At 36.1% G+C, this 17,843-nt stretch overlaps 1 protein-coding gene across 2 annotated transcripts in view; it reads right to left on the bottom strand.

Moving 5' to 3' along the window:
* MAP4K3 (mitogen-activated protein kinase kinase kinase kinase 3) overlaps positions 1–17,843 on the bottom strand; it is a 201,240-nt gene that overhangs the window by 67,928 nt on the left and 115,469 nt on the right. For both annotated transcript variants that reach the window (XM_082427700.1, XM_082427701.1), the window contains exons 5-8: positions 11,226–11,281; positions 10,590–10,637; positions 7,533–7,575; positions 5,924–5,996 (exon numbers count right to left, since the gene is read on the bottom strand). In XM_082427700.1, coding sequence (XP_082283826.1) covers positions 5,924–5,996; positions 7,533–7,575; positions 10,590–10,637; positions 11,226–11,281 — 220 coding nt within the window. The remainder of the gene's footprint in view (positions 1–5,923; positions 5,997–7,532; positions 7,576–10,589; positions 10,638–11,225; positions 11,282–17,843) is intronic.

The raw sequence follows: 17,843 nt of genomic DNA, 5'->3' as shown, positions 1-17,843 counted from the left end.
TAAAATAAAGACTATTACAAGAAACAAAGAAGGACATTCCATAATGATCAAGGGATCAATCCAAGAAGAAGATATAACAATTGTAAATATTTATCCACCCAACAAAGGAGCACCTCAATACATGAGGCAAATGTTAACAGCCAGAAAAGGGGAAATCGACAGTAACACAATCATAGTAGGGGACTTTAACACCCCACTTTCACCATGGACAGATCACCCAAAATAAAAATAAATTAGGAAAACAAGCTTTAAACGACACATTAAACAAGATGGACTTAATTGATATTTATAGGACATTCCAACCAAAAACAACAGAATATACTTTCTTCTCAAGTGCTCATGGAACATTCTCCAGGATAGATCATATCTTGGGTAACAAATCAAGCCTCGGTAAATTTAAGAAAATTGAAATATCAAGTATCTTTTCCGACCACAACGCTATGAGACTAGATAGAAATAACAGGAAAAAAACTGTAAAAAATACAAACACATGGAGGCTAAACACTATGCTACTAAATAACCAAGAGATCACTGAAAAAAAAAAAGAGGGAATCAAAAAATACCTAGAAACAAATGACAATGAAAACACGATGACCCAAAACTTAGGATTGCAGCAAAAGTAGTTCTAAGAGGGAAATTTATAGCAATACAATCCTACCTCAAGAAACAAGAAAAATCTCAAATAAACAACCTAACCTTATATCTAAAGCAACTAGAGAAAGAAGAACAAAAAAACCCCAAAGTTAGCAGAAGGAAAGAAATCATAAAGATCAGATGAGAAATAAATGAAAAAGAAATGAAGGAAACGATAGCAAAGAACAATAAAAACAAAAGCTGGTTTTTGAGAAGATAAACAAAATTGATAAACCATTAGCCAGACTCATCAAGAAAAAAAGGGAGAAGACTCAAATCAACAGAATTAGAAATGAAAAAGGAGAAGTAACAACAGGCCCCGCAGAAATACAAAGCATCATAAGGGACTACTACAAGCAACTCTATGCCAGTAAAATGGACAACCTGGAAACAATGGACAAATTCTTAGAAAAGCACAACCTTCCAAGACAACCAGGAAGAAACAGAAAATATAAACAGACTAATCACAAGCACTGAAATTGAGACTGTGATTAAAAATCTTCCAACAAACAATAGTCTAGGACCAGGTGGCTTCACAGGTGAATTCTATCAAATATTTAGAGAAGAGCCAATACCTATTCTTCTCAAACTCTTCCAAAGTATAGCAGAGGGGGAGACACTCCCAAACTCATTCTACGAGGCCACCATCACCCTGATACCAAAACCAGACAAAGATATCACAAAAAGGAAAACTATAGGCCAATATCACTGATGAACATAGATGCAAAAATCCTCAAGAAAATACTAGCAAACAGAATCCAACAACACATTAAAATGATCATATGCCGTGATCAAGTGGGGTTTCTCCATGAATGCAAGGATTCTTCGATATACGCAAATCAATCAATGTGATACACCATATTAACAAATTGAAGGATAAAAACCATATGATCATCTCAATAGATGCAGAAAAAGCTTTTGACAAAATTCAACACCCATTTATGATAAAAACTCTACAGGAAGTAGACACAGAGGAAACTTACCTCATCATAATAAAGGCCATATATGACAAACCCACAGCCAACATCATTCTCAATGGTGAAAAACTGAAACCATTTCCACTAAGGTCAGGAACAAGACAAGGTTGCCCACTCTTACCACTATTATTCAACATAGTTTTAGAAGTTTTAGCTACAGCAATCAGAGAAGAAAAAGAAATAAAAGGAATCCAAATCGGAAAAGAAGAAGTAAAACTGTCACTGTGTGCCAGTGACACATAGTCACATATAGAGGCACCTTTCAGATGACATGATACTATACATAAAGAATCCTAAAGATGCTACCAGAAAACTACCAGAGCTAATCCATGAATTTGGTAAAGTAGCAGGATACACAATTAATACACAGAAATCTCTTGCATTTCTATACACTAATGATGAAAAACCTGAAAGAGAAATTAAGGAAACACTCTCATTTACCACTGCAACAAAAAGAATCGAATACCTAGGAATAAACCTACCTAAGGAGACAAAAGACCTGTATGCAGAAAACTATAAGACACTGATGATAGAAATTAAAGATGATACAAACAGATGGAGAGATACACCATGTTCTTGGATTGGAAGAATCAACACTGTGAAAATGACTATACTATCCAAAGCAATCTACAGATTCAAATCAATCCCTATCAAACTACTAATGGCATTTTTCACAGAACTAGAACAAAAAATTTCACAATTTGTATGGAAACACAAAAGACCCCGAAGAGCCAAAGCAATCTTGACAAAGAAAAATGGAGCTGGAGGAATCAGGCTCCCTGACTTCAGACTATACTACAAAGCTACAGTAATCAAGACAGTATGGTACTGGCACAAAAACAGAAATAAAGATCAATGGAACAGGATAGAAAGCCCAGAGATAAACCCATGCACCTATGGTCAACTAATCTATGACACAGGAGGCAAGGGTATACAGTGGAGAAGAGATGGTGGTGCTGGGAAATCTGGACAGCTACAATAAGTGGTGCTGGGAAAACTGGACAGCTACATGTAAAAGAATGATATTAGAACACTCCCTAACACAAAAATAAACTCAAAATGGATTAAAGACCTAAATGTAAGACCGGACACTATAAAACTCTTAGAGGAAAACATAGGCAGAAAACTCTATGATATAAATTACAGCAAGATCCTTTCTGACCCACATCCTAGAGAAATGGAAATAAAAACAAAAATAAACAAACAGAACCTAATGAAACTTAAAAGCTTTTGCACAGCAAAGGAAACCATAAACAAGACGAAAAGACAACCCTCAGAATGGGAGAAAATATTTGCAAACGAAGCAACTGACAAAGGATTAATCTCCAAAATATACAAGCAGCTCATGCAGCTCGATATCAAAGAAACAAACAACCCAATCAAAAAATGGGCAGAAGACCTAAATAGACATTTCTCCAAAGAAGACATACAGATTGCCAACAAACACATGAAAGGATGCTCAACATCACTAATCATTAGAGAAATGGAAATCAAAACTACATGAGGTATCACCTCACACTGGTCAGAATGGCCATCATCAAAAAATCTACAAACAATAAATGCTGGAGAGGGTGTGGAGAAAAGTGAACCCTCCTGCACTGTTGGTGGGAACGTAAATTGATACAGCCACTGATATGGAGAACAGTATGGTGGTTCCTTAAAAAACTAAAAATAGAACTACCACACGACCCAGCAATCCCACTACTGGGCATATACCCTGAGAAAACCATAATTCAAAAAGAGACATGTACCACAATGTTCACTGCAGCACTATTTACAATAGCCAGGACATGGAAGCAACCTAAATGTCCATCGACAGATGAATGGATAAAGAAGATGTGGCACATATATACAATGGAATATTACTCAGCCATAAAAACAAACAAAACTGAACTATTTGTAGTGAGGTGGATGGACCTAGAGTCTGTCATACAGAGTGAAGTAAGTCAGAAAGAGAAAAACAAATACCGTATGCTAACACATATATATGGAATCTAAAAAAAAAAAAATGGTTCTGACGAACCTAGGGGCAGGATAGGAATAAAGACTCAGATGTAGAGAATGGACTTGAGGACAAGGGGAGGGGGAAGGGTAAGCTGGGATGAAGTGAGAGAGTACCACTGACATGTATACAGTACCAAATGTAAAATTGATAGCTAGTGGGAAGCAGCCGCATAGCACAGGGAGATCAGCTCAGTGCTTTGTGACCACCTACAGGGGTGGGAGGGAGACGCAAGAGGGAGGAGATATGGGGATACATGTATATGTATAGCTGATTCACTATGTTATATAGCAGAAACTAACACAACATTGTAAAGCGATTATACTCCAATAAAGATGTTAAAAAAAAAATCATGTGTCATAATGGCATCACAGTTCCCATCAACATCAGAGAAAAGACACTGGAGCAATGCTTCAAAAATTCCAACCTAGAATGCCATATTCATCCAAATTATCAATCATGTGTGTGTGAGGCTAGACATGCAGAGTCTCAAAAATTTTTACCCCTCAAATTTCTCAGGAAGTTATCAAAACATGAGAGAGGGAGAAATTTATGAAGGAGGAAGAAGACCTGGATTCCAGGAAATGAATTCCCAAGGCGAAGCTATGGAAAAAACCTAGAAAATAAACATTTCAGATTGGAATAGGAGGGAGGAGGACCCCAGGAAGACTTAACTTTAATAAAAACAAAACAAAACAAATTAAAACAAAGCAAAAAAAACCTCCCAAAATCAGGACTATTTATGGCTTGGAAAATTATATAGAGGCATCTTTCAGACTGCAGAATACGGGGAGGTATGGAAGTCTTGGACAGGGATTAAAAATACAAACTAAGCAAATAAAAAATGAAGAAATTATTAGATATAAGAAAAAACTTTAAAGACAGTAAGTGTAATAGTAGTATAATAATTGACTCAGCAAGTACATTGAAAGGATAAGAAGACTGAATGATGAATGAAGAGAACTATTAATAAAATCTTCACCTATTGTAACACAAAGCCTATAAATAATAATTGATAAGGCTACAGATGGCAGAAGACACAACTAGAAGAATTTATCAGTCTCTTTAGCACTATTTGACTTTTAAAGTATGTACCTGTTTGATAAAAAGACAAATATCAAAAATGGTATATATCATATCTTAAATATGAAAAGAAGTCCTCCAGATTAGTGCTGTCCCACTGCTGAGGAGGCAGACCAGGAGGGCATCGGGGGAGGAATGGTAGCACTTAAGCTGAAGGAATGTTAAGATTTCCAGAGTGCCATTACTTCAAGGGAATCATGTGAGCAAAAAAGCTCTATACCTATCCACCACTATATGCACAATGACTAACAGCGTATCTGGCACATAGTAAGTGGTAAAAATATTTATTGAACAAATAAATGAATGAGTAAGATAGTTTGTATAGAATGATCAAAGAACACCCAGCAGACAAACATGGCTAGAGAGGAAGGTCTGTGGAGGCAACCAGTAGACCTTAAAGTTAATGAGGCAGGGACTTCCCTGGTGGTGCACTGGTTAAGAATCCGCCTGCCAATGCAGGGGACACGGGTTCGATCCCTAGTCTGGGAGGATCCCACATGATGTGAAGCAACTAAGCCCGTGAGCCACAACTACTGAGCCTGCGGCGCTCAAAAGCCCGCAGGCCACAACTACTGAGGCCTGGGCCTAGAGCCTGTGCTCTGCAACAAGAGAAGCCACCGCAATGAGAAGCCCACGGACCACAACAAAGAGTAGCCCCGCTCACAGAAACTAGAGAAAGCCCGTGCGCAGCAATGAAGACCGAACACAGCCAAAAATAAATAAATAAAATAAATTAATTAAAAAAAAAAAAGTTAATGAGGCAGATAGAGGCCAGACACCGGAAGATTCCAAATGCCAAGAAATATGTACTTGATCTTGTGTGCAACCAAGATATGTCAAAAAGTTTTGAGCTAGGGAATACTGTGAATAAAACAATGTTGAAAAATTCGTCAGAATACAGACTAATCTGTGAAAATACACGTAATATATGTAGGACCAAGAGTTGGGGTTTTTCTGGGCAAAACTGGAACTATATCAAGGTTTCTAAAAGTATATCAACCTTTACAGCCCTTTCCACATAATGAAAAATAGTATGGTAGAATATTCTATGGCTATGTATTGTAATTCATCCAAAAGTATACATGCCTAAATTACTTAGCCTGTTGCTGACCTCCTTAATCTGTTTTAGTCCTAATAATTTTGACCATTCAGTCTATTTTTTAATAAACACTGCATACAATAATGATAGAAAAACAAAAAGTTAAATTATCAATTAAAATACAATTACCAATATGGTGTACCAATGAAAGACTTCCGTTTGGCAATTGTAGCTGTTATCTGAGCAGACACTCCAAAATCAGCTATTAAAAAAAGAGATACGTTTAGAAAATAAAATAAAGTAAAATTATTTAAAAGTAACATGAGAAATTTTTAATAACTATTTCAATTAAATTAATTTCACAGAAATGAGATATTCTCAAACATCACATTAAGATTTGTAACTCTAATGGACTAGCATTAAGACATCACAAAATAGCGTGTATGACAGCCAAATGGGTTCCCATACATCCCCACATGGATCAAATGACAACGAAAGTCAAGATCAAATAATTTTGATGAGGAAGAGACAACTGAGAGAATCTAACCTGCCAGATTTAATGTTATCATTTCTAATTCCCAGGACCTGAAATTCAAGGAAAATCACTGGGAGGGACCTTAAGTAGGAATACATTCCATTCACTTCCTGCCATACACACAACAACTGACATTAAAAAAAACAAAATCTCTACTGGTAAATCTATCTACCGTGAAAAGACAAACAGAATATTCCCAAAAATCTTACCGTAGCAATATATTCTAATACCAATAACAATCACTATCAAGAAATTTATTTTTATGTCAGTTTAGTTTTATGTTGCTATTTTTTAAGTATATTGAGTTCTAATATTTTCTAGTTTTTTAATGATGATTTCTAAATCTTTATAAACTAAGACATATTATATATAGGATGTCTTTGAGTAAAGCACATAATATTGACACAAATTTTAAACTGCAGATGGAAACTGTTCACTAAGTCATCAATAGTTAGATAACTGCTTTTCTCATATTTAGAGGTGGCTTAGGAAAATTTTATTATATGTAAATTATGATACTTTTAAATCTGATTAGTCCCTATTATAGGCTATAGGTCAAAATAGTTTAATCATATTTTTAGACGATAAATATTTCCTTGAATTTTGATTTTATAGTGATATGTAGTTCAAAATAATTGTTTCATATTTGTTATTAAATACTTCATTTAATACCTAACAGACATAACTTTGTTTATAAAGTTACTATATTGTACATGTTTCCTGTCTTAAACTTTCAAATTAAATTATTATTTAGGTATTGAACTGTTTTAATAACTTGACAATCAAAAGTTACAAAATAAAAGTTACAGTTTCAAATAAAGCACCATTCAGCATCTAAATTACATTCTTATATAACTAATACAATGTTTTATTTTAAAAGCTTGTGTAAGCAGGTAGGAGATTTTGCATTATTGAGCTTTTGGCTTTTGTTTGCCTTATTTTTTGGTCACAAGGTAATCTCGTACAGATTTCTTACTAGAAGTCCCACTCCTAGGGTTAGAGGTGAAAGAATTTTTAAGGGATATTATTTCACTATATCTTTATAATGAATCTGTCCCATGTGAAGGATAGACTTTATCCTCACTTAAGAGAAGAAGAAACAGATACAGAGAGATTACATATGTCATGTCCTGCAATGAGATTTCCACCTAAAGATACATAGATGCTGCTGAGGGAGGGGAAACCTAGTCCTAGAGAGGAAAACATAAACTTACTATGTTTTGGAATAAATTTGTGCAAGTGACGAAATTCAAATTTACTTACCTAATTTCACATGACCATTATCCGTTAACAGAATGTTAGCTCCCTTCAAAGTGAGAACATTTTAGTTAAAGTAGGAAACATTTTATCAGAAAGCACATATAAAAGATTAAACATATATATTTAAAATAATCACAAGTGGCAGGCTTAAACCTAGAAATACTGACGATTTATAGTAGGCCCAATTAAAATGTTAAACCATTACATTCATAGGAAAACTTACTGTCTACTTTTTAGGCAATTTGACTATCCTTACAAAATGTTCTGCCTTGCAAAAAGCTGCTATTAAAATAATATGAATGTTATTATGAACGTGACATATTAGTTTTAATCTGAATGCTATTTTCTTACTGATCAAGCGCTGTCACTATACTAAACTGTTACCTTACAATGGCATTATTCAGTTCCTTGAATTACATGTTAAACTTCATTGCCATTTCCTGTCCAAACCACCAAAACACATCTCCTTTCTAGGTACTCAACATCAGTTGAACCAATGCTAATGTGTAAGACTGAACCTTACTTCTTAGTCTGTAGGGCTGTCCATCCTAATGTGTCTCTGCCCAGAGTTTGGGGCCATTCAGTATATAAACAACTAGGCACAGTCCCACAGAATTAAAATGTCACCTGTTTGCATGACCTAGCAGCATTTTCATCCACTTTTGCTTCTTGATCTAAGCTCTAAGAAGAAGGTGATAATAACGACTTCATCTTCAAAAAACTGAGAGCTTCTGGAGGAGGTAGAAATACTGCCTCTCAAAGGTACTACAGGCTCCCCACCCCTGCCCCCGCTTTGGGCAACTTTTGAATGAGGAAGCAAAAGTAATCCTCTATGGTTCAGGATGCAATCAATTTTGTAAGTATAAGTTCGGGGTAAAAAATACTAGGAAACTCCTTCCAGCCCCCAAAAGAGGAAGAAATAACCAAAACCTACACCCCTTGATATTACTGCAACTCTAAGGAGTAATGGGAGAAATGAGAAAAAGGAAAAAGAAACTAGAGTAGGGATTTCAACTTGAATTAGGCCCTAGCTATCTAGACTTCTGCCAGAGTCTTCAGTTTGGTCTTTCCCCAGCTCCAGATTAATTTTTCTAAATTACAGTTTATATCATGTCACCTGCACTTATGATGCATTCTTCTATCCATCCATCTAGGTGTCCATTCATCCCTCTCTCCCTGAGAGACTACTAGCAACCAGATGCTACTTCAAGCTCTAGGGTTATAGTAATGAAAAAGTTCCAGCTCTCAAGGAGTTTACATCTAAGCAGGAGAGAAAGAAAATCTAAAAACGAATACACACACACACACACACACACACACACACACACGCACACGAATGAATGAACCAATAAATGATTCAAAGCCAGTTAGAGATAAGCACTCTGAAGATAAAGCAGGAAGGGAAGGCCTCTCTAAGGCAGGGATATTTAAGCAGAGATCTAATTGAAGAGAGGGTGCAGAGTCATGCCAAAATCTAGAAGAACATTCCAGAAAGAGGTAACAGCAAATACAAAGTCCTGGAACCAGAATGAACTCAACATATTCCAGGAACTCCAAGTTTAGTGTGCCTAGAACAGAATGAGTAAAACGAAGAAGAGTATGAGATGAGGTCGGAGAGGAAAGCAGGGGCCAGATCATGCATAACCTTAATGGCCACGGTAAAATCATCTGAATACTGTACTGAGTATGATGGGAAGGCAACGGTGGTTTATAAGCAGGAGAGTGACAAGATCTGATTTACAAAGGTCACTTTGGTGTGAGGTAGAGGACTGTAGGATCACTCAAGAATGGGAGCAGGGAGACCAGTTAGAAAGCTATTCCAGAAGTCCAGGTGAGATATAATATAATGGTGGCTTAGACAGGGTAGAAATAGTGGTGATGGCTAGAATCTATCCAATTAGGCCCAAACTCTGAAGTCCAACACACGAGTTCTTGCATAATGGAGCACCAAACCTCCTGGCCAAAACCATCTTTATCACTCTCCTACATTCTCTTCTCTTCAATTATATGGTGCAGCCTTCATACCCCCTAAAATGACCCCACACTTTCTGACCTCCGTATCTTTGCTCACACTGTTCCTTCTGCTTAGAAGGCACTCCAACTTCCATTTCTGACAAAAATCTATCAATCCTTCCAGATCATTTAAGTGCCAATGACACAGAATCTTTCTTGATACATTTATTTCTTAGGATCTCTCGCACCTTTGAATCCAAGGCTCTTTGCTTATGTCTTTGAAGTGGTTTATGAACAATACTTAAAGTAGAGGATCTCAGCAGGTGATCTGAGAGTCCACTGAAATTTCATGCAAAATTTGAAGGCATGTGCATAAGAGCATTTTTGGAGGAGAGAGTCCATGGCTTTCATCAGACTCAAAGAGCACATGATTCCCACACCCACATCCCCCGCAAAAAAGGGTTAGAACCTTTATGTTAGAGAAAACAAAAGGGGGAAAGAAAAAGCAGGAGGTAAGATGAATGAGGAAGAAGAAAAGAAAAGAAAAAATAAATGAACAGAGAAAATATCCAGGCTGGGAAGACGGCAGTATCTTTGGAAATAACCTCAGAGTCCTACGATAGGGGTGGTTTACCACAACATGCCTGGTGTACCTGCTCTCCTCTGCCAGTTAAAGACCAGCAGAAAAGGTCAAGGCTTAGTTTATCCATTTTTATACATTATTAATGACAGTTCCTTAAGATTGCCAAAGTTTACTACAATATTCAAAGCATGAAACTTCCTAAAGACTGTAACTTAATGGAAGCTATGGACCTAATTTGCATTTTATAAATAAATAACTACAAATAAGCTAAAATGTGTTATTAAAACATGAATCCACAATTGTACACTTTAAAAGCGTGAATTTTATGGTATATGAACTGTATCTCAATAGAGCCGCTATAAAAAAAATTAATAAACCCTTCAAAGTATCACTCAGTTTTATTATAGTAACATATTAAGATAACAAATTCATCAAATAGAATAACTGATACAATTTTGCTCAACAGTTTGGTCAGCATATTTAAAAATGAAGAGAGGGCCATTAGGTAAAGATATGATATATACCTTTATATCCCTGTGCATTTTCCCTTTACTGTGAAGATAGTATAATCCCTGGAGTTTCAAAAAAAAGAAAAATTAACAAGACTTTACTACAGAACACACTTTGGGATTTAAAGTCATCAATGAGTAGTATTCTATCTTATTTATTTACTCATTACAGAAAGCACTAGTGATAATCACTTTATTTTACCAGAGTATCCGAAAAGATAAAAGAATCGAGAAAATGAGAGGCGGAGCTCAGTTTGAACCACTAATTTTCCTAAGAGAAATAATTTTCACTAAACTCTGCAAATAGTTTGAAATAACTTTTTAAAAGTAAATATCCAATTAGTATCAGAATGAGTTTCAATCCCATAAGAATGCTTAATTTTTAAGCCTTTCTTTGGTATTAAGAGGAATATAAAAATAAATAACAAATCCATAGTGCTTAAATTTTAGGAGGTATATTATGATACTGAAGCTTTAACGTGTTTATTTGCAAATATAATTTGAGTTTACTACACAACTTTGAAATGTATTAAATTCAAGAGTTTACCAAACTAGAATATTTAAATCCTTACTCTGCTTAACAGGTAATGCACAATAATTAAACATTTAGTTTAATAAAGAACATTACTTTTTAATTAACATTGAATTTACCTGTAGTGTTTCTCTGCTAACATATGCAATTTGCAGTTCTGACAGAGGTCCCGTTACTATAAGAGGAGAAAATTAATGTTAATAAAATTAGTCAAAGTATGTTTTTCAATAAGAGACAGAGTTTACAAGTTCCACTAAGCAATAGACTTAATATACCTAAATTCTACTAAAAAGTAAGCTCCATGAGGGCAGGAATTTTTAAAAATCTGATTTGCTCATTGTATCCCCAGTGTTTAGAACAGTGCCTGGCATGGAAAAGCTACTCAGTAAATGTTTGTGGAATGAATAAAACATTGAAATAGTCACTGAAATTAATTACATTTTCATTTTTACACCTGATCATATTACCTCTTAAATGTTAAAAGAAAGAAAGCATGGCCAAGACGTTTAGCTAGTTTTTATTAAAGCTTTTTAAAATAATTGACATGTAATATGTATTACTGACTAGGTTAAAAATCAATACTTTTTCCCTAAAATTATTAGCTTTATAGATATAAAATTAATACATGTTCAATATAAAAAATTCCAATCAACAGAGACAGGTCTTTTCCTTATCCAAACCAGTATTACTCAATAATAAACAATACCAATAGTTTGGCCTATAGTCTACCAGATGACTTAATGCATAGATGTTTTATATAGTACAGGTATGTAGTGTACAAACACATAAACATAAATGGAAACATATTACACATACAATTCTGAAACTTGCCTTTTCATTTATCATGGACATCTTTCCATATCAATATACATAGCTTAATCATATAATATTTTAATATTTCCTCTGTGCACATCTTTCGACTATGAAAAACATTTTAATAGTTTTCTCTTTCTCGCTATTAAGCCACTTCAGAATAAAGAAGTAAGTTAGGCGGGAAAAACTATTCTAGAAACTGAATCAAATTCCAACCATGAAATCACGCGCTAGACAGTGATCTCCCATTTACCTAAACCTAACAGCTCTGTAAAAATGTGTAGTTCAGAGTATTTGTATTTTACAATTGTGGAAGAAAGAAATCTATTTCACTTAGATTCTTTTGGGGACAAGGCTAAGTTTAAATGAGGATAAACCACATAGTAACTAACTTCTGTGGCTTGTAAACCTACTCTCATCCAGCAAGATAGGCCTTCTTGAGATGTGTGTTCCCACAATACAGCAAATAAGATAACCTGAAAACCCTGAAAGTAACACCAGGAAAAAAAATTTTAAATAATCTTCTAAATGCCTAGCTAAGCTCATAAACAGTAAGAGACTTGTCCAGAAGCCAAACACAAAAACGAAAATGAAAAACAGAATCGTAAAAATGACAAATAGTCTAGCTGTCTCTTAGGGGAAGGCCAGTCTTAGTAAGCTAGGGCCTTAGTTTTATCCCCTACATGGGCACAGAAGAAAAGGTTATAGCTCTGCAGAGGAAGAGCTAAAACAAACACCCACATAAAACCAGAATCCTCAAAGGGCTACACCCTCATTAAAATAGTGGACAAGCACCAGGAGACGACTAGGGATTTGCGTGTCACGGCCTGGGATGTGGACAGGAGAAAAAATGTTTCCTCTTAGAATTTAAAAGGCCTCTTCTTCACTCAGGTTTAGGGTTCAAATATATATAGAAAACAATGAGGTCACTGGGGTCCCAGGGGAAAAAAAAATCCAACACTGTCGGAAGGACACACTCTCAAAAGCCATACGGAATTCCCCCTGAAGATGATCTCAAAATTATGAAATAAATGAGAAAAAAATTCACCATAAATGATATAACAGAATGCATAAAGTTGTTAAAGGACAACATTAAACAGAAGGAAAAATGCTCAGTGAAAAATAGAGACAAAAAATCTATTATGTTGGAACAATAAAAGGTTCTAATGTTAGTTCTCAAAGAAAAAGTAAACAAAAGGAGAGGAGAAGGAACTCATGAAAAAATGTAAAGTCAAAAGTTGCCCTGCGGCCCTCACCCTCATGGTCAAAATATGTCCATGAATTCTCTGATACATCCCCCTCAAGAGCTGGAACTTAATTCCCTTCCTGAGTGTGGGCTGGACAGAAATGACTTGCTTCTGAAGAACAAACTGTGGTGGCAGTAACAGAATGCAAATTCTGAGACTACATCATAAAAGGTTTTATGGCTTCCTCCTTGCTCTCTGGTATCATTTCCTCTGGGAGAAGCCAGCTGCCATCCTGTGAAGACACTCAAGCTGTCCTATAGCGAGATCCTTGTGGCAAGGAATTGAGACCTCCTGCCAACAGCCATGTAAGTGAATCATCTTGAAAGCAAATCCTCCAACCTTAGTCAAGCCTTCAGATGACTATAGTTCCAGCCAAGAGCTTGACTGCACCCTCATGAGTGACCATGAGCTAGAATCATCCAGTTCGCAGACATTTGGTCCTGCCCCAAACCTCCCTAAGACTTTTGGTCCACACCAAAAGGCTCTTGATATTTGTTCGTATTTGGTCCTGCCCAAAATGTCCATAAGACATTGGGTCCATGCCAAAAGATCCTTGATATCTGGTCCTGTCCAAAACCATGTGGCATGAACCAAATATGCTCATGGACATTCTGGACAGGACCAAATTTCAAGGATTTTTGGCATGGACCAAATGTCTTATGCATGTTTTGCCCTGTACTGCAAGGGAAATCACCCAATTAAGCCATTCTTGAATTCTTGACCCTTAGTAACTGAGATAATAAATGTTTGTTTTAAGATGACAAATTTTAAGATCACTGTTATACAGCAATAGATAACTAATATAGTTCCCCTTTCAGGAGAGTTAACTTTAAAACAATCTTTTGGAGTAAATGATGGAATTAAGGACATAAGACAAAATATAAAATTTGGCTTAATGGTACTTTATAAATAAGTGGAAATAATTTTAAAAAAGGAGGCTTTAATCAAAAAAATTTTGCATGATGGATCAAATTTGGTTTGTATACACCAGCAAAGAAACAAACAAAAACCCACAAGCACTGTGGTTATTAGAAAAGTAGAACTTGTCTTTCACCAAATAAGGTAATCCAGGATATTTATTCTACTCCCCACAGAATGAGAACATGATGAAAGAGAGAGAGGAGAGGAGGCAAGAGACATACACAGAGAGAAATGGAGGTATATGTTTTATATGGCGATGCAAGTAGACAGCAGTGTAGACTACAGCCAAAGAGGAGTATACGTTGCCATGAGGAGGTTATCTGGTAGAAACCTGGGTGCAATCAAAGGTGTGCATACAGAGAAAGACAGGGTTTGGGGCTGCATATAAGCCTGCATATTCTCAGCATGCATGTTTGAGAGCATCCAAGTTAATACGAAATTATTTCTTCCACTGACCCAGTTGCTATATAAACAAATCAGTACTTACAGACTCATATTACTATGTTACTTCCACCAGAGGGTTGAAATGGAATAACAATCATGACAACCTATTTCTGTAACTAAACTGGCTTTCTTGCTTCTTAATGAAGAAAGCAGAATCAGACACCTAAGACCAATCATGTATATCTGACGGAATTACCAAACAATCTAAGACTAAAAAATAAGTATGCTTAAATAAACTAAAGATATAAAAGAAGGGATGAAAAATTACAAGGAAAGAATAAGACAAAAAATGGAAAGAGATGTGAAATAGAACCAAATAATTTCTAGAAATGAAAAATATGGTCACCAAATTAGGTGTACAATCAGTGAACTGGAAGATGGTTATGAGTATCCTCAGTGCTCTGAGGGATTAAAAAGTGGAAAAATCGGGCTTCCCTGGTGGCGCAGTGGTTGAGAATCTGCCTGCCAATGCAGGGGACAGGCGTTCGAGCCCTGGTCTGGGAAGATCCCACATGCCGCGGAGCAACTAGGCCCGTGAGCCACAACTACTGAGCCTGTGCGTCTGGAGCCTGTGCTCCACAACAGGAGAGGCCGCAATAGTGAGAGGCCCGCGCACCGTGATGAAGAGTGGCCCCCGCTCGCCGCAACTAGAGAAAGCCCTCGCACAGAAATGAAGACCCAACACAGCCAAAAATAAATTAATTAATTAATTAATTTTTTTTAAAAAAGAAAGTGCTCCTGGTTTAAAAAAAAAAAAAAGAAGTGGAAAAATGAAGCTCACTTTAAGAAACATGGAGAGCTAATGTACATTGAACTGAAATTCTAGAAGGAGAGATCAGAGAACCTGAAGGAGAAAATATTTGAATGGATAATAATTGATCATTGTCAGACTTGATAAAAGAACTAAAATCTCGGACGTAAGCACTTTAAGTCCCAAGCAGGAAAAGTAAATCTACGTTTAGATACTAGAAACACCAGAAACGAAGAGAAAAATCTTAAAAGCAATTACAACGAAAGGAAGATTACCTGCAAAGGATCAATAGTTAGCAGAAGGTACCAACAACTACAGAAACTAGAAGACAATAGTCCAGCATCTTCGAAATGCTAACAAAAATACCTGTCAACGGAGAAAATGTGCCTATGTCCACTTAAACTATCATTTAAGAATGAGGATCAAAGACTGAGAGTTTACCACTAGAGTCCTAGCCAAAAAAAACTTCAGGAAGAAGGAAATTAAATCAATAAGTGTGGAAACAATAGTAGAGAAATTAGTACAAATGAAAACAAAAAAAGGGGTAAATAGCTTTTTGAATTTAAAACAAGCTTTCAGAAATACCGTTTATGTTCTGCAATGCAAAATAACAAATATTTCTCAATTTTCACTAAACCTTTGAAATCAAAATGTCATTAATAAAAAGGAAAAATTTCTCATATATGAAGAATAGCCACACACCTAAAAAAAAAAAATTATCAGAAAATAACTTTTTTTTTTTTCTTGCCTCCTTTGTCATAGATTAGTTGACCATAGGTGTGGTCTCAGGTTCATCTCTGGGCTTTCTATCCTGTTCCACTGATCTATATTTCTGTTTTTGTGCCAGTACCATATTTTCTTGATTACTGTAGCTTTGTAGTATAGTCTAAAGTCAGGGAGTCTGATTCCTCCAGCTCCGTTTTTTTTTTCTCAAGATTGCTTTGGCTATTTGGGGTCTTTTGTGTCTCCATACAAATTTTAAGATTTTTTGTTCTAGTTCCATAAAAAATGCCATTGGTAATTTGATAGGGATTGTACTGAATCTGTAGACTGCTATAGGTAGTATAGTCATTTTCACAATATTGATTCTTCCAATCCAAGAACATGGTATAGCTCTCCATCTGTTTGTGTCATCTTTGATTTCTTTCATCAGTGCCTTATAGTTTTCTGAGTACAGGTCTTTTACCTCCTTAGGTAGGTTTATTCCTAGGTATTTTATTCTTTTTGCTGCAATGGTGAATGGGATTGTTTCCTTAATTTCTCTTTCTGATCTTTCGTTGTTAGTGTATAGGAATGCAAGAGATTTCTGTGCATTAATTTTGTATCCTGTAACTTTACCAAATTCATTGATTAGCTCTAGTAGTTTTCTGGTGTCATCTTCAGCATTTTCTATGTATAGTACCATGTCATCCACAAACAGTGACAGTTTTACTTCTTCTTTTCCAAGTCGAATTCCTTTTATTTCTTTTTCTTCTCTGATTACCGTGGCTAGGACTTCCAAAACTACGTTGAATAACAGTGGTGAGAGTGGACATCCTTGTCTTGTTCCTGATTTTAGAGTAAATGCTTTCAGTTTTTCACCACTGAGAATGATGTTTGCCGTGGGTCTATCATATACGGCCTTTATTATGTTGAGGTAGGTTCCCTCTATGCCCACTTTCTGGAGAGTTTTTTTTTTTTTTAATAAATTTACTTATTTATTGGTTTTTGGCTGCATTGGGTCTTTGTTGCTGCACGCGGGCTTTCTCTAGTTGTGGCGAGCCGGGGCTACTCTTTGTTGCGGTGCGTGGGCTTCTCATTGTGGTGGCTTCTCTTGTGGAACACGGGCTCTAGGTGCGTGGGCTTCAGTAGTTGTGGTACGTGGGCTTCAGTACTTGTGGCTCGCGGGCTCTAGAGCGCAGGCTCAGTAGTTGTGGCACACAGACTTAGTTGCTCTGTGGCATGTGGGATCTTCCCGGACCAGGGCTCAAACCCGTGTCCCCTGCATTGGCAGGCAGATTCTTAACCACTGTGCCACCAGGGAAGCCCTCTGGAGAGTTTTAATCATAAATGGGTGTTAAGTTTTGTCAAAAGCTTTTTCTGCATCTATTGAGATGATCATATAGTTTTTATTCTTCAAGTTGTTAATGTGGTGTATCATATTGATTGCTTTGTGTATACTGAAGAAACCTTGCATCCCTGGGAAAAATCCCACTTGATCATGATGTATGATCCTTTTAACATGTTGTTGGATTTTGTTTGCTAGTACTTTGTTGAGGATTTTTGCATCTATATTCATCAGTAATACTGGTCTGTAATTTTCTCTTTTTTGTAGTATCTTTGTCTGGTTTTGGTATCAGAGTGATGGTGGCCTCGTAGAATGAATTTGGGAGTGTTCCCTCCTCTGCAATATTTTGGAAGAGTTTGAGAAGGATGGGTGTTAGCGCTTCTCTAAATGTTTGAAAGAATTCACCTCTGAAGCCATCTGTTCCTGGACTTTTGTTTGTTGGAAGATTTTTAATCACAGTTTCAATTTCAGTGCTTGTGATTGGTCTGTTTATATTTTCTATTTCTTCCTGGTT

The sequence above is a fragment of the Balaenoptera physalus genome (genome assembly GCF_965194825.1).
Source record: "Balaenoptera physalus genome assembly, chromosome: 15".
NCBI classification, from domain to species: Eukaryota; Metazoa; Chordata; class Mammalia; order Artiodactyla; family Balaenopteridae; genus Balaenoptera; species Balaenoptera physalus.
This window is presented reverse-complemented; position numbering and strand designations above follow the sequence as displayed.